The sequence below is a fragment of the Coptis chinensis genome, chromosome 6 (genome assembly GCF_015680905.1).
Source record: "Coptis chinensis isolate HL-2020 chromosome 6, ASM1568090v1, whole genome shotgun sequence".
NCBI classification, from domain to species: Eukaryota; Viridiplantae; Streptophyta; class Magnoliopsida; order Ranunculales; family Ranunculaceae; genus Coptis; species Coptis chinensis.
In genome coordinates, this window is record NC_141461.1 from 11,157,741 (window position 1) to 11,179,284 (window position 21,544).

General features: G+C 33.7%; 2 protein-coding genes across 8 annotated transcripts; one reads left to right on the forward strand and one right to left on the reverse strand.

Annotated features, from left to right (window-relative positions):
- Window positions 1–5,119: 5,119 nt before the first annotated feature.
- LOC147491418 (large ribosomal subunit protein uL10z-like) lies at window positions 5,120–8,162 on the reverse strand. The gene is given in 6 exon segments (XM_086566609.1): window positions 5,120–5,416; window positions 5,570–5,962; window positions 6,057–6,155; window positions 7,682–7,725; window positions 7,728–7,749; window positions 7,834–8,162. Coding segments are annotated over 6 exon segments (957 nt in total). The 5' UTR covers window positions 8,092–8,162; the 3' UTR covers window positions 5,120–5,275.
- A 939-nt stretch (window positions 8,163–9,101) lies between these two features.
- LOC147491419 (Phospholipid/glycerol acyltransferase family protein) lies at window positions 9,102–16,443 on the forward strand. Of its 7 annotated transcripts, none has more exons than XR_015198530.1 (7): window positions 9,102–9,330; window positions 9,414–9,541; window positions 11,037–11,122; window positions 12,345–12,482; window positions 12,875–13,148; window positions 15,426–15,518; window positions 15,922–16,241. XR_015198530.1 is itself a non-coding variant. In XM_086565836.1 (6 exons), exons 1-5 carry the CDS (start codon window positions 9,134–9,136, stop codon window positions 13,145–13,147), a joined length of 822 nt encoding a protein of 273 aa, XP_086421962.1. In that variant the 5' UTR covers window positions 9,102–9,133; the 3' UTR covers window position 13,148; window positions 16,427–16,443. The 7 variants fall into 7 exon arrangements, 5 of the variants coding, with proteins under 5 accessions (XP_086421962.1, XP_086421959.1, XP_086421961.1 ...); XR_015198531.1 differs by having other exon boundaries at window positions 9,127–9,330; window positions 10,952–11,122; XM_086565836.1 differs by lacking the exons at window positions 15,426–15,518; window positions 15,922–16,241 and adding an exon at window positions 16,427–16,443.
- Window positions 16,444–21,544: the final 5,101 nt, after the last annotated feature.

The window sequence follows — 21,544 nt, forward strand, 5'->3', positions numbered from 1 at the left end:
GTAAATAAGTGGATGCCCTGAACATTCAACAATATAAATACTAGAAAGTGTCTTCCAAATATTAATGAGATAGTGGCACAATCGATTATGAAAATGGTGAAACCTAATGTTATCCCTCAACAATCTCTCTCCTCATAATCATAAACGCACCACACATCACAGTGTGGAAATCCTCACACACTCGAGGTTCGGTACTAAATAGTCCAAATGATGTCTGTAAAAGATCATCCAATGCTTCCTTCATCTCTTTTGACTTTGGGTGCGTAATGTCACCAGCAAATAACTCATGTATAATCCCATCCTTTACTTCCATCAAGCTGCAACCGTGGTTCTTTTTTCTCTAATCGACTCCTTTTTCTCCCCACATCAATAGGTATTTCAGGTTTAAGGATCCGATTAGCAACAAAGAGTGCTCCCCACACGCCTCAATATAGCAGTAAACTCCTTTTTCTGACTCATTTGTGCAGTAAACACCTATATGGCTAGTCTTATAGCAGTTGTTGCAAACCTTGAGGTCAGCAACGGAATCTCTCGCAATGTGACCAGCCTTACCGAAAGTATGGCATATCACCTCATTTTGTAAGTCACTGCCCATGTGGTCAGGCTCACAACAATTCCAGCACAATGACTTGGTAGAACACTCAGCTGCAATGTGCCTGATAACAATGCCAAGCAAAGATAACATATCCATATTAAATTTTTTGGATGTAGATGGAGGAGGAAAACACAGGGTACGAAATCAAAATTATATTTTTTGGATTAAGGTTTGTTTTGATATTTTACATTAGTACAAAACAACATGTAAAGCTGGCTTAGGGGCTAAAAGTTTACAAGCAGAAAAATTAAACACAAATACAAATCAAAGGAATTAACAAATCAACATGTTTAATCAGTCTTAACTATCGTATGTCTGAAGAACCTATATACGTCTTTCGTGGTTCTTCTGATTTCAGTCTAACCAAAGTGGGTAAGTATATTACAGTAGGAGGTGAGTTAAAGAAATTCAGTCCTAGAACTAATGTTTCGAGTTTAAAATCCTTCTTGAGTGTGTGTGTGTATAAAAAAAATGTATAACTTGATAGTTCACTAAATTACTTTTAGATTACTTTTGCTTCGATAGCAAATATGACATGATAATTGTACTAGCAACTTTTTATGCATTGCATAGGTAGGTTCGGATTCAAGACATAGAAATGCTCAAGTCTTGAAAAGTGTATGCCAAAGTTTCGTGTAGATTTGCTTTTGAAATTTGAAGTAATCAACAGCTTAACAGTGCATCAAATAGAATCTTAGAGCCATTAATTATATATATGTACTATGTATATCACAAGAATGTATTATCTTACACGGACATTTCATAAAGTGTCTATCAACTTTGTAATCTATATATAAAAAAATAGGCTAAACAATATTATAGTAGACAAAATGACATAAACCAATTTTTAATCCAAAACATTAATACGTAGAAACCAACTTCTAATCAAAAACATTTTTTAATTTAGAGCAACACAAAGCAAACAATATATTATTGAAAGAGGTTAGATGCATTATTTATTCGACATAAGCTTCCAACCAACTCAATTTTTTAATTAACTTACTTGGACAAGCAAAATGCGTCGCTTATTCAGTCGAGTCTTCAATTTAGTTCGGATTTTATCCAATCATATCATATCGTTAATCAATTTCACCAATTCTAATAAATTTCACCATAACAAACAATTGTATGCAAATGCATTAAAGTAACTTCAAAGAATAATTCACGGAGAATCGAAATTGGATACAAATGCATTGAAAATAAACCTCAAGAATAATTAACGAGAAATCGAAACTAAATAAACTTTGATGATCCCATAAAGTGAATCATGTATAATTTTTTTAATGTCATGTTTGTAAAGATACTACATAAGGATCAATAGAAGTTGGTGTGTAGGTATTACACACCATCTTAGATAATTAACGGAAAATCAAAAAACGGATGCAAATGCATTAAACTACCCTCAAATACTAACAGGGAAAGGAAACTTGATGCAAATGCATTGAGCTAATATCAAATAATAATTAACCGAAAATTGGAAACTAGATGCAACTGCATTGAACCAACCTCAAAGAATAAATAACTAAAAATCAAGGGAAAGTAGATAATTGAAACAAATTTATCGAACTAACCTCAAAAGAATTATTAAAGAGAAATCGAAAACTTGATGCAAATGTAAATCTAACTAACCTCAAAGAATAATTAATGGGAAATCAGAACATGAATGCAAATGCATTGACCTAAACACAATGAATAATTAACGGAAAATCAGAAACTGGATGCAAATACATGGAACTAACCTCAAAGAATAATAGCCTCAGAGAATAATTAATGGTAAATCAGAAACTGGATGCCAATACATCGAACTGATCTAAAAGAATAATTAACAAAAAATCGGAAACTGGATAAAAATACATCGAACTAACCTTAAAGAACAATTAATGGAAAATTAGAAACTGGATGCAAATGCATCAAACTAACCTCAACAAATTATTAACGGGAAATCGAAACTGGATGCAAATACATCGAACTAACCTCAAATAATAATTAACGAAAAATCAGAAATTGGATGTAACGACATCGAGCTAACCTCAAAAAACCATTAACTAACATGAAATCAGAAACTAGATACAAATGTATCGAACTAATCGCAAATACAACGAACTAACGAAAAATCGAAAATGGGATACAAATGCATTGAACTGACCTCATATAATAATTAATAGGAATCGAAAGCTCAAACAATATATTATTGAAAGAGGTTAGATGCATTATTTATTCGACAGAAGCTTCTAACCAACTCAATTTTTAAATTTAGTTACTTGGTCAAGCAAAATACGTTGCTTATTCAGCCAAGTCTTCAATTTAGTTCGATTTTATCCAATCATATCGTTAATAAATTTCACCAATTCCAATAAATTTCACCATAACAAACAATCAGATGCAAATGCATTGAACTAACTTCAAAGAATAATTCACGGAGAATCGAAAATTGGATACAAATGCATTGAGCTAATATCAAATAATAATTAACATAAAATCAAAAACTAGATGCAAAATCGCATTGAACCAACCTAAATCGGATAATTTTGAAACAAATTTATCAAACTAACCTCAAAAATTATTAAAGAGAAATCGAGAAATTTGATGCAAATGTAACTAACTAACCTAAAAAATAATTAATGGGAAATTAGAACATGAATGCAAATGCATTGACCTAAACACAATGAATAATTAACGGAAATCGAAACCTGGATGCAAATACATGGAACCCGACCTCAAAGAATAATTAACGAAAATAGAAAAATAGATAAAAACATATTGAACTAGCCTCAAAGAATAATTAATGGTAAATCAGAAACTGGATGCCAATACATCGAACTAACCTCAAAGAATAATTAACGAAAAATCGAAAACTGAATAAAAATACATTGAACTAATCTCAAAGAACAATTAATGGAAAATTGGAAACTGGATACAAATGCATAGAACTAACCTCAACAAATTATTAACGGGAAATCGAAAACTGGATGCAAATACATTGAACTAACTTCAAATAATAATTAACGAAAAAAATCAGAAATTGGATGTAATGACATCGAGCTAACCTCAAAGAATCATTAACTAACATAAAATCAGAAACTAGATGCATAATCGCAAATACAATGAACTAACGAAAAATTGAAAACGGGATACAAATGCATTGAACTGACCTCATAGAATAATTAATAGGAATCGAAAGCTGGATGCAACTACATCGAATTAAGCTCAAACAATAATTAAAATGAAATTAAAAATATGATGCATATGCATCGAATTAACGAGAAATTGGAAACTGGATACAAATGTAAGGAATTAATCTAAAAAATAATTAACAATAAATCAAAAATTGGTTGCAACTGCATGGAACTAACCTCAAAGAATAATTACTAGAAAATTGGAAACTTGATGAAATTGCATTTAACTGACCTCAAAGAATAATTAACATGAAATCATAAAACTGGATGAAAATGTGTTGAACTAACCTCAAAGAATAAGTAATAGAAAATTAGATATAAATACATTGAATTAATCTCAAAGAATAATTAACTGGAAATTGGATGCAAATGCATTGAATTAACCTCAAAGAATAATTAATGGAAAATCGAAAATTGTATGCAAATGCATTGAATTAAGCTAAAAAAAAAAAAAACAATAAATCGAAAACTGTATGTATAGACAAGTGTTTGAGTTGATAGACAACTACGAGTATATAGTTTGTCTTTTCGCTATCATAAGTAAAAGTTAATAGATAAATATAATATTAATATCTTTTTTTTACTCATACATTAAAGAAAAAATAAAAATATATGTTTTTTTCAAATCATAAGAAAAAAAAATATTTTCATATAACGGCACCCGTTCGTAGGACGGGTTCGAAAACTAGTGTTAAAAGGAAAATCTCTACTCATTTTTCTATTCCCAATTGTTTTTCACGGCACATGAACTCTATAAAAAATCTGCTGGATTATCGTTATCATGTTTCCCCACTATTTCTTGCTATACCACAACTCCTATGTTGTTGGGAAAAGAAAAGGAAAAAAAAAACAGGCACAATTTAAACACAATTTTAAAACTATTTCCATTCCATTCCATAGTGGACCACTTATTTCCTTAAGCAAATAACAACATATTTATGAAACCCTTTCTAACATAAGTACTATCCAGTAATCCAGTCCCGGACACTGAAGAACTATTTCCATTGTTCAATTGTTTATAGCCATCCATTTTATCGTCAGGTTGGGCTGACTTCAATCTGCAGCGTATTTCTCCAAATCACATTAGATAAGAGAAAAAGGAAATGCTAGTATAATTAACCCACTAACTAAATTACTGATTGTATGGCCAGGAGATCCTGTTAGTATGTTAACCACCAAAACACCTCTGAACAAATGGGCTCTTGCTCTATCGTAAGGGAGATACTGAAATATTGTTACCCTGCAGAACACCTGTAAGCATCTGTATTCAGTAGGCCACAACAAAATCCAAACAGAGAATAACATAATCTGTCACCAGCGATTAGTATAAACAAGAATACAAATATACTAAAAGAGGAAAGGTGCCATTGTTTTAAAGAAGCATAATAAAAAGCTCAAGAGCTTTTAGAAGGTCCCATAAGAAAGCCTAAAAACCAAATTTGGTTGAGTTCAGACTACTCAACTTGTACCATTCACATCCTACCCTACAGAAACAACAAAAACTTTAATCAAACAAACTGATCCCCAAGTCACTATCAGTATCAGAAACATCGGCAGGTTCATCCTTTTTCTCTTCCTCCTTGGCTGCAGCTCCAGAATCAGAAGAAACAACTGGAGCAGCAGCAACAGCAAACTTGCTTGGATCCTGCAGTGTTGAACGTTAATAGGTCAGTCTCACAACTAGAACTATATTGAAGAACAAAACTCAACAGACATAATCAACTATAGCACATTCCACAAAAAAATGTTATTTTCTACCAATTACGTTATTTTCCACTAATTATGATCTTTTTAGTACCTTTAAATATTCCTTCACTTTGTCAGCCTGGGAGAAGGAGTAGTCTGTGCCAACTGCAACCGCAAGAACGTTCTTGTAGGAGTTAATGAACATGTGAGATGCAGCAGCCAAGGTTGGGTAAGAGATTGCAAGAGAGAGTGAGGTGGCCATAGAAACACCAGCATAAAACCTCTCAACTAGATCATCGTCCGACAGATTAAGCACCTCAGGGCTGAAAACAGAGCCATTGTCATAAACTGTCTGGACAACTAGTCCATAGGAAAAGGGCCTTATCCCAAGCTTTGAAAGCAATGCGGCTTCAGATGATCCCACCTTGTCACCTTTCTTGATAAGCTCAACAGGGGTAATAATCTCAACTGTACCCTTGTTAATCTTGGTTGGGATGTTAAGCACCTAGAGTGAGATAAAACAGAGAGAATGTTAAGACAAGAAATGTTACAAAAAAGAAAAAGAAGCAATATAAGAAAAGAAAGAAGATGATGTGAACCTGGAAGAAGGAAGTCTGAGAAGGATCCAACCCTGTGTTGCCGGGTGGTACAACCACATCAATTGGAGCAACAAGACCAACACGGGCAGGAGCTCCAACCTGTTCCAGAATGAAGACAGATAATGCATCGACACAAAATGACATTGGAAAAAAATTAGCATCACTGCAGTAGGAACTCAAATAGAAGGGTGCTAATACGAATCAAAGTTGTATGAGACATTCGAAACAAGCATAAGAGAGAAGGAAAAAAAAAGGATGCGACAACTTTTGGGTAAGCAGGGTAGCTTTAGTGTTAAAATCAGATCATATTGGAATTATTGTTAATTTACAAGCTGTTAATCCGATTTAAATGGATATACATCAGGGTGTCACGTATAATCAAGTGAGCAGAGTGAACAATCTGGGCAGAAGGAGGGGTTATGCAGACAAAAACTAAGTTGGTTGGTTTCTGTCTGTCTGTCCTCACCTATCCCTCTCTCTCTCTCCTTCCTTCCTTCCCTCTCCCTCTCCCTCTCAACCAAACCCTATCTCTCTCTCTCCCCACCCACAAACCCATCTCTCCCTCTCTCTTCTCCACATTCCGCTCACGCCCCCACTGCTTAGCAGTTATCTAGTATAGCTTAACCATTCTATTATAAAGGAGGCAAGTCATGTAGAAAATGAAGTAGCCAGAGAAAAGCGATGGACATTACGTGACGCCAAATAGATGGCAGACAATGTGCAAACAATTAAATATACACAAGTAAGCTGAAAGAAAAAACACATGGCTTCAGGTAAATAATTTCATCAATTACAATATGAACAGTCACAGGATTCAAAAGTATGAGGCATCCCACAATTTAAAAGTATGATCCACCTCGTTCGGATGGATACTGAATTAGGAGAGACATTCAGATGTGCAGTTCAACTTCTAAGCTTTGAGTCTAACTTACAAACTAAAGGTCAGTTATTTGCAGGCCCTGCACTCTCTTTTTTAACAAAAATTGCTTTAAAAACAAGTCAACATATTTTAATACATGCCTAAATCATAAAGGCCCAAAAAGGCTGCAAAGCAAGCTGACATGACGACCTCATTCCATATCTGTGCACATTATAATGCAATTTCATAATTTTCATTCCAGAGCATGGCTTATTGTCACAGTAAAAAAATAAAATGACTGTGTTATGCTACAAGAGATCAAATGGTAGTAATTATACCCAACCCCACCCACAAAAAAGGATGGGATCTTGCAGTAAACTTCACAAAAAAACTTTGTTTCAAGTGGTGCTGGCTTACAAATTACTTAAGGAGTGTTCATTAACGCTCCAAACAACACTAAGTTCATGCTCACTAGTGCGCCAACTAACCGAAATAAGTCATGTAAAAAATAAACCAACAGATCCACTCATTGTGGAATACTGGAACACCACCTCGACTACTCATGCGGCCATATTAACAATATCGATAAAAATAATTAGTCTATTAACCACAATACCACTAGATCGATTTCAATGTACTTCCTACCACTAACATATTAACCAAAATACCAACAACGAAATGATGTAACACAATAACCATATAGCATTGTTCAAAAATATAGTAGATCTAAACATACAGTTTAAACAATCACTAATAAAAATTATACCTTGTACTTGCCAACCTCTTCACTAACTTCCTTCAAATCCCCTTGGTAAAAATCAGCCCAACATTACCCTGCACACCAAACAAATCATCAAAACAACCAAAAACAAACTCAAAAAAAAAAGTACAAAAAAAACAGGGGCTTGCACCACATACCACAAGAAGTGGTAACAGATTAAGGTAAACATCATTTCCAGTTGTTTTAACATGTTCTTTAACAGTCCTCTTCATCATAGTATTCTTTCCCATTAAAACAATACTATCACCACGAAGCCCACGTCGAATCATTTGTAACTGGTTTGACCCAACATTATCAGCAGCAACAACCAAGATCTGGCTGTATTCATCAAGAAGCTTACGGAACTTCTGGTCGTAACTTATTTTCTTAGCTGAGTATTCCCTTTTGTCTTCCATTTGTTTTTTTTATGGAAAATGAGGAGAGAGCTGGGTTGCACTTTTCTTGGGGCTCAAGAAAACCCTCTGTAGAAAAGATATATCACGGCGGTGTGTTTTTTTATCAACTTGTGCTTTATATAAGCGACAAAAGGAGAAATAACCTAGCACTTTTGTGTAGGACCCTAAACTACTTGGCCAGTAGTTTGGGCTTTTACTGCTGCATTAGGGCAATAATCTTTTTAGGTATTATTGCCTCGGCCCATTAACTAAGGTAATGCCTTTGGATATTAAAGTTGATGCCTTCTAGGGCTGAAAATGGTATGGGTTTCAATCCGGTGAATTCATTTTATCGGAAATGGTGTCTATGTTTGTGATTAGGATCTGATCTGAACCCAAACCATTTTAACAAGATTCTTATTTTGATGCCTAAAGAGTAATTTATATCGTACATTTATGTATAAATATTATTAAAATAGTGTATTTTTGTGTATTTTTAAATAGATATGAATATCCAAAATCCAACCCGAATTCGGATAGATCCTACTTTGAGTTTTGAGTGAGAATCTGATCCGAATCCGCTCCATTTCTAGCCCTACCTTCAATATATAATTGCACCCGGTCGATTCAATATCCATTGCATCCAATTTGACTCCATGCTCGTTAATGGCTACTTCAGTTTTGTGTGTGAAATTACAGTATTTAGGCTCGGTTGGTTTGATATACTCTCCTACTCTTCTAATTTGTATGTTGACAATATATTGAACTTATTAAAAGGACGGGCTCACTGCATGCATGTGGAAACTTGGAGTTTGGATTATTAATTCTCTTTCAATATTTTTCGCATTAAATTATGTAGATTGGATGATTGATTTTTCTATTCTCTAGTTAAGTTATTGTACAAAAGTAACTAATTCAATCAAAATAGGATCATCCGGAGAACCCGGTCCGTAAAGCCCAAGGGCTTTATATTTTGTAGGCTGAGGCCCATGTGGCACTCCTAAGTGGCTAAGTCCTACAACGAGGTTAAATAGATTCTATCACACTCATTAGAGAGAGAGAAATGGGGGGATGGAAAATGGAAGAACATTTAAAAGGCATACCAAGAAACATGGTAATAAAAGGAGTAGGAGCTTTTGCTAAAATAATTACCACATGTTTAAACAACACAACAGTTCACAACTCTGAAACTTTACTTCATTTAGTTCGTTCTCGTCCACCTGGCACTCCTTTAATCACTGTCAGCAATCATATGTCCACGTCAGTCTCTTTCTTTTTAATCTCATGTCTCAAATTTATGATTTGTTTTGATAATGTTTTGTGTTGTGTTGTGGAATGAACAGGTTAGATGACCCATTGATGTGGGGTTTTAAGGGTTTTCCAATTGGAGATGCGAGGCTAGCTCGTTGGGTATTAACAGCTGAAGACATTTGTTTCAGAAATGCCATTTTTTCTTATTTTTTTCGACTTGGTATTGTTCTTTCATTGTGGTTTTTACATTTTTAGCATTATTTCTGTGGTTGGGGTTGATTTAGATTCACTGTTAAATTTCACTGCGTGATTTACTAGTTGAGGAGCTTATTGATTTGTGAATTTGCCATGGTTTGGATAGTGTGAACAATGTAGGTGTTAGAATTTGTGACTAATGATTTGTTAAATTTTTTTAGACGAGTTTTTGTGTTCGATGAAAGTAGGATTTTTAAACTAGGAATGAGTGTTACTTGTTGAGAATGACAATCCGATTTACGGTAGGGGTGTGACTATTTAGCGGAGGTTGACACACCAGGTGAAAGAAAAAAAATGAAGTAGAGTATAAAGGAACTTTAGTATCGAATCACCACGAAGGTCTATGTGAAGGAACTTTATCTAGCCATTGAGGGGCAGTGAAATGAATATGTAGGCAAGTGCTATTGGGAAAGAAATCTATCAACAATAACTCTTTTTTGTATGACAACTATAGGCATTGACTGAGCTTGTTTGATTTTGCTTCTTACAAGAAGCCGTAGGGCCACCCCCACTTAGTTGGAGGTTCGCTTTGGTGGGAGGGGATTCTCATCTACGCAATGATGTTGCAGATACAACTATTAAGAACTTTCAAGTTTTGGATATTTTTTTTGTGAGCTGCAGATTGTTGGACACTTGGACTCGACTCAACTCTTCTCATTTTTATGTGGGTATCTTTTTGGTGAAAATCGTTAGTTCAAAAAGTACCCTTTTTATACATTTTAGAGTAGTATTCTAAGGCAATGTTCACACTGTAAGTATGACAGTTGGTACTTCTTTGAGAGACAGAAAGGGTGTTGTAAAGAGACCTCAGGATTTTAGTAGAAAGAGAGATTCTAAAGGAAGTAGCTAAGGTAAAGGCAAATTTCTTTAAAGGTTAATAATAATTTTCTCGAAGTAAATTCGAACTCTAAGGCTTATTATCCCGTGAGTTTAGCATATAGGGCGTTCCCTGTAAATTCCTGGTGCCACATGAGATATGCACCAAAATCTATTTTCCTAAAAGTCATCTTTACCGGCCACAAGAAGGAAACTCACAAATATTTGTACAGTTCTGTGCTTCCATGGTTTACGCTGCACACGTTTAAGCAGAGAATTGATGTACTTACCCATATGTGATTGTGGAGGTGTACTTGCATTGAATATTTGTTAAGCTTTTAGCAGTAAACTGTTTATTGAAGCTACTCCCATGTTGTTGGTTTTTCCCTATTTAGACTGTTAATCAGATTGAACCTTATTAGTAGGTCTATTGATTTCTACTTTAGTTGTAATCTTACTCCCAACATCATAGCATATATACTTTCTTGTTTTGTTTTTTGTTTGTGGCTTTTACAATATTCTTTGTTATTTACTATGAACTATTTTTGTATATGTGTAGATAGGTCTTGGTTTTAGTCCTAATAAAAATCATGCTCCAGAGGCTATTGAATTTGTGATGAATGCTGAGAATCTACATTGCACAGGAAAATGCATACCAATTACAAGGGGTGGAGGAATTTATCAGGAGCACATGAATGAAGCTATTGATCGTTTGCGTGAGGGAGGCTGGGTATACCCTTATTATCTTGTAACTCTTTGCTGTTTAAATTTAGAGAATTATGTAGTTCAAGGATACCCTAAGCCACCTCTTCAACTGCCTTTAGTTTGGAAAAAACGGGGGAGAATTGCGGTGTGTGTCAATAGAGGATAGCCAATAAGTTTGTTGATGCTATCAACCTAATCTACCTATAATACTTTTCTACACTTTTGTATCTTATTTATTTTAAGATCCTTGATCGTAGCTATTCGTAGCTCTCTTTGAGTTTATGCTGTTCTTTCTTGCTTTTCCATATAGCCATTTTAATATTGCACAATCGCACAAACTCCATGGACATGTTGTTAAAGTTCCTGGCTGTTGCTTAAAGTAGTTTCTGGTAGGCGCATAATTCAGTTTTTACCACTAAACGGTAATTTTATTAATATAAACCACATAATAATTATATCGAACTGTTAATCCATCAGCAAGTAGGTAATTATGAAAGGCATAAACCCATTTACACTTAAAGCCCCACCTTTTGTACATAAACAATGTTCCTGCACTCACTGTCCCCCTCTCCTCACAATCAAGTAGCTTTGGCCTTTCATCCGTGCTGCTCGTCGCAGTCTTCATCCAAGTAGGCGCAGAATTCAAAGTGCTTTCCACTATATCAATCAGGAGATCTAGGGGTTTCCATAAAAAGTGTAGTTGAGTGTCTTCTCAAGGGTGACCAGATTGTGTGCATTCATTTTGCTTTTGGTTGTTTGTTTTCCAAATTTAGACCAGGGAACCAAAAACATATGACTTTGTTAGTAAAATACAACATAACACTATACCAGTCTGTTAAACAAGACACTGCTAATTTATTTTATGCATAGAAGGATGCACATCTGTTGAAATTTATATGAAATTTCTTCTGGCACTTTTTTTACTCAAATCTAAGTTTTTGTCCATTTGTCATTTTTGTTAATCTAAAGTTCTTAACTAACATGGAATACAACAAAAAAAGAAGAGAGTTTTTTTATTGGTTTTAAGGTCTCCCCGGAACTAGTCATGTACCCAAAAAAAATAGTGAGACCTTTTGCCAAACATAATGACTTACTTATGTACGTAGCTTGTCACTGGGATTAAGGGTTGGCTAATTTTCGAAATGTTATCCCAGTTCATTTTTACTATTCTCTTTTCGTTCTTTCTTTACTGTAATTATCTGATTCTGGAGACGTTCTGAAGCTGTTTGTTTATATCTAAGGATTAGTTGCATACATTTCCCGAGGGAAAAGTATCCCAAGAAGGTGTACCTATCAGACGGTTAAAATGGGGAACTGCAAGTCTAATTGAGCGTGCACCACTGACACCGATAGTCTTGCCAATCGTGCATTGTGGTTTTGAAAAGGTACTCCTGAAAGCCCTAGGTTTCATTTCCAAAAGCTTGTGTGTTAATTATCTAAGAATAAAATATTACTTGTTTCCCATCCATTGCCAAGTTCGTCTTGTAAACATATGTTCTGAATTGTCTTGATAGAATGAGATACAATCTTTTGTGCATACACACCCTTAGGTTTGTGTAAACATCAATTACCTGGTAAATAAGGAAAATGGTGGCCCAGGATTTGATGAAAGCACTCATGTTAACAATTTGGTATACTGGATTTGACTTGTTTTGGAACGGGAAAATCTGAGGATAATTCTATTGGGTTGGCAAAATATACTGTTTCCTATAAAATAGACATCTGTTATGATTTATTGCTCTGTTTAAACCTTGATCCAGATTTGGTTGCTTTTCAGGTGATGCCCGAGAAATATTTTTTCGATAGAAGGCCTCCTCTGCCCCTTATTGGTAAAGACATCAGGATAATTGTGGGTGAACCCATAGAATTTGGCCTTCCAGAATTGAGACACACAGCGATTGCCATGTCTAGAGAGCTCCCTTTATGTAGTTTGGGGTGGCCCACTAGATCCCCTCATGGATTAGATGAAGCAGCACAGCGGTGGCTCTACACCAATATTTCAGATCGGATCTGGTCTGTCATGGAAGGCTTGCGTGTTTCAAACTTTTGAGGTATGATGTTGTATTCTTCCATCAGTTACCCCGCCTTTTTCCTCTTGTTCAAGCTAATAATTAGTTATTTTTTTGTCTCATTTCACTCGTTCAAATTTTTTTGGGCAGTGATAGACTAATAGATGCTATCTATATACATCCATTCGTTTAATTTTCAATTATTATGTATTTTGTTAACATGATCGGATAGATGTTAAGATCTAATCTGATTTGATTTTAGCTAATTGAACTAGTAGATGAAAAAGAATGCAATGCTACTCTTTAGATCCAAATTTGCAGGTGTTCTAAATTGAAATTTCATTGCTCAGTCCCCATTGAACTATTAGAACAGTTTTTTCTTGCCGAATGATATATAGGAGTATAGGACTATCTATATAATAAAACAACTTGGTCTTTAAGCGTTTTGTGTGAAGCCTACATCGGATGGCTAACAGTTAATACAATAAATACATCTGACGGTAGACCGGCACAATTAAAGAGTAAGTTGATTCCAATTAGAAAACAATCTTTATGAAAACGTACTCAAAGAAATTACTACTAACTTATCTAAAGTTTATGAAACTTATCTAAATAACTTATTTAACTTATTTAAATTTAAATTTATCTAAAGTTATCTAAATTATCTAAATTCTAACGTACCGATGATATTAATCCTCATAGCCTTCTTCTTGACAAACTCTTCGGAGAATATTTCCCTGGTGTTGTGAGTTCTCTATATAATAAAGTAGTTTTGGTTTTTTATGTATTTATATCAAGCGGTCGGGGAGAAAACAGTTTTGGGATGATCTATAACAGTTATTAATACCCACAAAATTAGGAAATAAGAATAAGAATCCTTCATTGGGCCAATATCTCTTTTTCCTTCAAATCACTTTTAGTTACCAATAAACAAATCACTTTTAGTTTTGGAATGATCTGACGGTAATTATAACACTTACTAATACCCATGAAATTAGGAAATAAGAATCCTGGGTCAATCTCTTTTCGTTACCAATAAACAAATCACTTTTAATTACCGAAAGAAAAGAAAAGAAAAAACCCTACGTCTTTCACTCTTTCCTCTTCCTCACAAAGATACCTTACAACTCTTTCTTCTTCCTAACCAATAAGGTAGCACCCTTCTTCTCGCCCTATAACGTTTTAGTGCAAGGATCTCCCGACGCAATCCTCAGTTTAAAGTTAAAAAATCTCATTACTTTGTTGTCAATGAGTTTTGTTGTTTTTTCCACACTGTTTTTTTAGTAACTTTCTTCAATACCATCTTCTTCTCTTCAGTAAGAATTCTTAACATGATTTATCTATCTCGGTTCTCTCCACTGCGTCATGCTCTCTCCACCACTCTAAGTCTATTCTTCAACAGGTAATATTAATTTGTATTTAGTTTAGATAGTGGTTAAGTGCATAGTTTTATGGGCGTAATGAAAACTATGTTTTTAACACTCAATTTGGATTTCATCGGGATGGGATTTCGGCAAAATCCATTGATACGTGAATAAATCTTTTCTATTGAATAAGATTCCTCGAGATTAAACGACAGTTGTGAAGGCAAATACATTTTAACGTCATTTCCTTCTAATTGTTTAAGTTTATTTCTATGCACAGAACAACAAAGAAGCTACATTCATTTCAGTATGTACATAGTGTAGAGACTTCAACGCTTTTTTTGCAAGATTGAACTAATCAATGGAAGGTATACGTATTGTTGAATGAGAACTTTTTCAATCAGCATGATTAAGAATGTGTCTGAGTTACAAGAAAATGTAAGAGTGAAGGACTAGCTATAATGGAAGCAAATAAGTTAGTGGAAAAATTATTTTTCACTATTTATATTTGAAAAGCTATGTCTTATTTGTCTGTAGATGTATGTTTCATTTTGTGCATTTTGTAGTTGTAAAGACGTGTTGAGTGGGAGACTAAATGCAGAAGAATGTATTGTTTCCCAATCCCAAATGTTTGTGCTGGACTCATTTCCCATGTTTATTGTGTTGCATAAGTGACAACAACCAAAAGAGTATAAGTCAAGGCACAAATAGAACTTCTACTTCTTATGATATCATCAGTCGAGTATCCTCTCTTCTTATCAGATTTTTGAATCCTCATAATTTCTAATATGATATTTTAGTTTCGATAATTTTTTATATTAAGGTTGTAGTTTCTTGGATGTTTTCGGCCTTTTTGTATTGTGACTTTGTGTGCACTTATTAGGACTTCATAACCGTACCTCACAGTATATGAATTTAGTTATCATTTGACAGTTATTAATTATGTTAAATCAAGGTACAAAAGATTGTGGGTTGAATTGAAACCAATATTTTGAGAATGTGACACATGAAGATTACCTCACACTAAGATCGGAACAAGTAGATAAAGGTAGGCAAGAAAGCACCCTCTTCATCAGATACAATTGAGTTGTATATTTGGGTTAGAAGTTTGAAAACTAATGGTTTATATCCTTGGATTGTCTAACGAACGTAGCCGGATTGACAAAATATTATATTTTCATTATTGGATTGTAAAAGGTTGGCTATGGCTCTGTGATTAAGATTTAGTTTGCAAAAAGTGGCTACAAAAGTTCAGATTTCATTGTCATTTGGGCTCACTTCTTAATAGTTAGCTACTAAACTGCCCCATGTTGTCTTGAGCATTGGTTGTGGGCTGTCTTTAGCTTCTTATACAGTAGTGTTGGTTGCATATATGTTAGATTTAGCAAGGATCCATTTTGTTTTTACTTATTAATGGATCTATGACTTTCACTATTATTATATTTATGTAGGAACTATCCAACGAAGGAAATAAAGACGATAATATTTTGACAACTGACAGATTCCCTACCCATTGAAGTTTGCAAATTGGGCATTAGAGGCATTAATAACAAATTTTGGAAGTTCATTTGAGTAGCAAACCTATTCCCAGTGGTATCTTTACTTATAAATTTGTTTACAATAGCTATGTTTTCTATATTGGTCATTTGAAATATCTTTATTTGTTCAATGTAATGACATAATTTGTAGTGAATCTTACATATGATCTCTTATGCATTTTTGTAGTAATTGTGTAATGAATGTGATTAATTAGATGCATTTAATTCATTTAGCTATTGTCTTTGAACTTTTGATGTTGACAACATCAAGAAAACTTATAACTGCTTTTGTTGTTGGCTGTTGACACTTCGTTTGGCAGTCTATTAGATTGCAGACTTATAGACATGTCCTTTAGCAGGAAACATTTGATACCAATTTGGGATTTTAGTTGTTTGATCCAAACATGTTCTACCGCAGGACTATCTGCAGAACTATTGATAATAATAATTATGTGCTCATGAATAAGCTAATTTTGCTATGTATTTAGCAAGATTAAAAAGAAGTAAGCCAAAAGACCTACCAAATTTCTCTCAAGAAGATTGTTATTGGCGAAAATTGCATTTGCTTGCTTAACGACGCGGATGGGGTGTGTTTCAATGTTCACTCTAAGTATACACATGTGTGACAAGTTCTCACTAGGTAAGAGCCTAATAGTGCTCCAACAGTGTTTGTATAACTCTTGAGCTTTAAGTTCTTATTGATAGCAATATATACCTTGGATTATAGGAGTTTGATATTGACTTTTTATTTATTTTTTTAATTCTTATAAAGGGGCTTAACAATTATTCAGGTTTTATTGGCATAAGACATATTTACTCATGGGATTTAAAGTATTTGTGGGTGCATCACTTTTATGGACATATTGTCGTGTGAAATTGAATATGTATGATGCGCAAAAGTTCAATTTAAATGTAAAATAATAGTGAAAACACTCTTGACTTTTTCCCAATAAAATTGGGATTAAAATAATAAATTAACAAGATTTTATTTTGCTAAATTCACTTGTAATGACTCGAGTGGCGTAGCCACGGGTTAAATTCTAATACTAGTATAAGCATAGCCAGCTGCTACCAGACCAGTAAAAGTTTACTCCATTCGATTCTGTAATGGGTGCTCACATCTTTATGGATCTTGCTTAATGGTAACCCGGAACCGATCATTTGATCTTACCCACCTTCAATTGAGCTGAGTTAAGTTAAGATTGTGAATGTGGATGTTTATGTATGAGTACATAGAATTTGTGGTCGAGACACTGTCAAGAGGCGTGTAGATTGTAGAGTCAACTCCAAGTCTCCAAGTGTCTTAGGATTTGTGTACTTTCAAATCTGCCAATTTAAGAGCTCGTACAAGGATACTATCATTCGCAGTATGTGAAGTGGATGGATTTTGACAAAATTGGTTCCCTTTCCCATCGTTGGCGCGGCAAGGAGTATCTTACCCAAGTTTGATGAACCCGCTCAATGTTGGCAAATTACAGATATCAAACGACGGGGAATATGATCACGCAACTGCTGTACCACTTGTATCTCATAATATTGTTTTTCGTGTTCAAAAAAGTAAATGGAAAAGAATATAACGACAATATTAAGAGTCTGGCACTTTGGCATATAAAGGTTGATGGTCATTTGGAAAAAAAAAAAACAAAAACAAATCATAATGTCGTTTTGGTGTTGTCTCTCTATAAAATTGGTTTTCCACTTTTCCACCAATCAAATACAATTACACAACCTAATAACAGAAAAAGTTTGTAAAGTAGCCCTGTTAGAGTTGAGGTTGTTTAGTTGAAAACGCGCATTGATTCCGCAAACCTTTTTTTATTTGAATGGCAATTTGATTCCGTAAACTTGAGGGTGCATCAACATGCCTAATGCTATATAGTCACGGCACGAGCTAATAGATTTCTGAATTATAAAACAAAATATCTCTTTGGGGGAAATATAGTAAACACGATTGAGAATTAGAAGTGAAGAAGTTCAACTGAGCTTTTGACTTAAAAAGTTCACGAGGTGCGAAGGGAATACCATATTCCGGTTAGTCCAAAAATCGTACAAATTGACCACATGTATATGTAAAACCGATCCTTTGGAAAAGTAGTATGATACTGTGATCCATCGAAATTCCTAAAGTTCATAGTAATAGTTGTTGGTGTGTACTGGAATTTCCTAATTACTTGGAATAGTTTGAGAAATGCTTTAAGATATGGATGGACTTTGAAAGGGCTCGGGGAAGTGAACGCTCGTGGCAAGTCAAAAGAAATGTTAATCTTGGTAGGTATCTAATATTCAGTTATCTTTGTGTAGTCAACATTCGTTGGTTAAAATTGGCCCTGTTCCCATTCCTCCGTTGTGGAAACCTTGATGATGACACATCAAACTCATCGCAGATTCGCATCCCGCTGAATGATGCGATGATAACATCTGCCTTCTGCTCAATTCCAGTTGCAGTGACGAACAGTTGCACACGTTAGTTCTTGTTTGTGCACTTACTTAGGTGATAACAAAGTCAATGAACATTTATTGTTTATACATAATAATATTTAATTAAATACATAAATTTTATTATTATTATGTATATGGGTGAATTTATATCATATGATGAAACCATATATTCTATAAATAATAGAATTAGAACAATCAAATATATGAATAATCATACATGGAAGATTTGATTGTGTCTATTTTTCTAGAATGCTCACAATTAGGAGTGAAGTCGGACACTTCACTTATACGACTATAATAATATGATAGGATGATGATATCTCAATTATTTGAGTGTGACTCTAAGTTTGTATATTGGTGTAGTCACATGACTGACATTGAGGGGATCATTGTGAGAACACATTGAAAACTCACTGTTAAAGTTCATGTGCAAATCTCACTTACCAATTAATCCACTAGACGTGAGGAATTGTGAAAATTCATTGTGTCTCAAATTTATTATTTTGATACGTTAAAAAGTAATGTTTATCCATAGACTAGACTTGATGTTTTGGGTAATGAATGTAAGATGTCTTGCATCATGAATTCTAATAAAAAATCCACCACTCTACAGAGTTATGTATTAGGAAATTGTGACATAACTAATTAATCGAGTTCAAACCCACTCTGTATAAAAAATAGTTTCTTAATGGTCAATTGATGTTGAATATCATATTGGGTCAATTAGATATTAGTGTGACAGTGAAGAACAAATTTCCAATGGTTTAATTGTGAATACAAGTAAGGTAAAGAGACTTTAGATTTAAATAGTGGTAGGAAAAGACTTTCTTGGTAATTTTATGGGTCTTATTGTAAATATGGGTTTGTTAATGAACAATTTATATACAAGAAATTGGTCCCAACTCCTAAGGCCCAATTTTGGGGAAAATGAAGTCTAGAGGACACGGTTTTTTGTGATTAACTCACAAGGACAAATTTTGGAGAAAAGTAACTCACGAACTCACTATTTCAAAATTAGTAACTCTCAAGGACAAAATAAGTTGGTCCCGCCTTTTTATATTTTTTAAAATGTCAGTTATACCCTTCCGTGAAAATAACCCTCAAGGACAAATGACCCGGATTTAAAATAAATATTTTTCGATTTTACCCTTTCTGTCATTTTACTATGAACAATGAGTGTTAATACCTTCTGCTGGTGTATGAACAATGATTGTTCATATCCAAATAGTGAATGTACCTTATACAATATATTGATATATGAAGGACTATGAACATTCAATGTTCATACCCAAAGGGCCAAGACTATGAACATCGAATGTTCATACCCAAAGGATTATGAACATTGAATGTTCATACCCAATCAATGTTCATACCCAAAGACTATGAACATTGAATGTTCATACTAAATACACTGGGTCGTTTTGTCTGGGCCGGGACGTTAATTATTTTGCGTCAGGGGTATACTTGACATTTCATCTACCCGATCCGTTTTTTATTTCGCGTTAAGGGTATACTTGACATTTCATCTACCCCGTCCTTGTGAGTTACAAAAATAAAAAGGTGTCTTTGAGAGTTACTTTTTCGATATTTTTGTCCTAGAGAGTAACTCCCTCATTTATATATTAAATAGATAAAGACTTGGACCCTCTGAGATAAGATTTGGAATCCTAAGTGGATCCCACTACACACATATCTATTATCAAAGTTTCTCTATATAAGAAAATAATTTTTTGGTGAAAGAGGTCATTTAGTATTTTCATGAAAAGTATAACTAAAAGTAGGAGAAAAACAAAAGTATTTTGTGGTGTGTTGTATGATGAATACAATTAGAATACTGAAAACTCACTTTTTGGATTTAGTTTTGGAAGGAAAGTTTGTTTGTTTGTTTGTTTTAATCTCCAACTTTCGGTTTTGAATGTATTTTTTTAAATTCATTTTTGATAAAATAAAAATAAAAATAGCATGTTAAAGATATATAATTGATTATTTCTTAACAGTCACAAGGGTAATAATTTTACATGAGAAATTGCTGAAAATATTATTTAGTAACTCTTGGTCATCTCCTTGCTTGTGAAGTTGTACATGAAATATGAAATGTAACAATTTAGCAAGCTCCTAGAAATTATGGTTGAGTCTTGATGTCATTTTGTACTATGGAATGATTCAGCTTTTGACATTTTCATGCTAAAATTGAATGTATTCTACAATACGGTTCAGGTCGCCCTTTTGTTTAGGATAAACATTTTCGTTTTTTTATATTACAACATATGAGGTCAATATTCAACTCGAAAGAAAATTCAATTAATTTTTTTAATCAAATATTATATTAAAAAATCATTACTATAAAATACTATTTGTTCTCAGATTAGGTCAGTGTTTACGATTCCAAATGGAATGTTGGAATTCTGCCAAATATTTTAGTTTAAAAAAAAGATGGAAAAAACAACGTAGAGTCGAAATATTGATGATTTTGAAATTAGTCGAAATCAAAATATGACATGGGTCGAAATATTGATAATTTCGATTTTCTATATTTTCAGAATTTTAAAATTTTCAAATTCCGAAATCCCAAACTATGGGTTAGGTTATGTTTTAGGGCATTTGTTATACATAATAACAATAATAATAATAATAACAGGGTGATCTTTGACACACCCATAAGACACCCATAAAAATACTCCCGTACCCATAACTAACTAAGTTTTTGTCTTATCCCAATAACCGTTTCAATCCAATAATATATCTCAAATTAATTTGAGATATTTCCAATAGGAGTAAAGAAAGAGAAAAAACAAAACAAGAAACCTATTCCAAAAAGAAACAACAAATAAAAAAAATTGAAAGTAATACTCTGGACCTTGAAGAATTGTTGTGTTACTGCAGCACACTGCACAATAAGATAACTTCTAATAAAGGTAAAAGAATGCCCAAAAAACAAATTGTCTTTTTCCTCTTCTAGAAATTGTTTCAAATTTGATTTTTTTTTTTTTTTTTTTTATTGCAATTACTTTTTCTTCATTATTGTAGAAGGGTTAAAAGAGTTTAGTAGAAATATATCCAATTGAAAATTTCTCAAGCGAAAAATGAAAAAGACAGC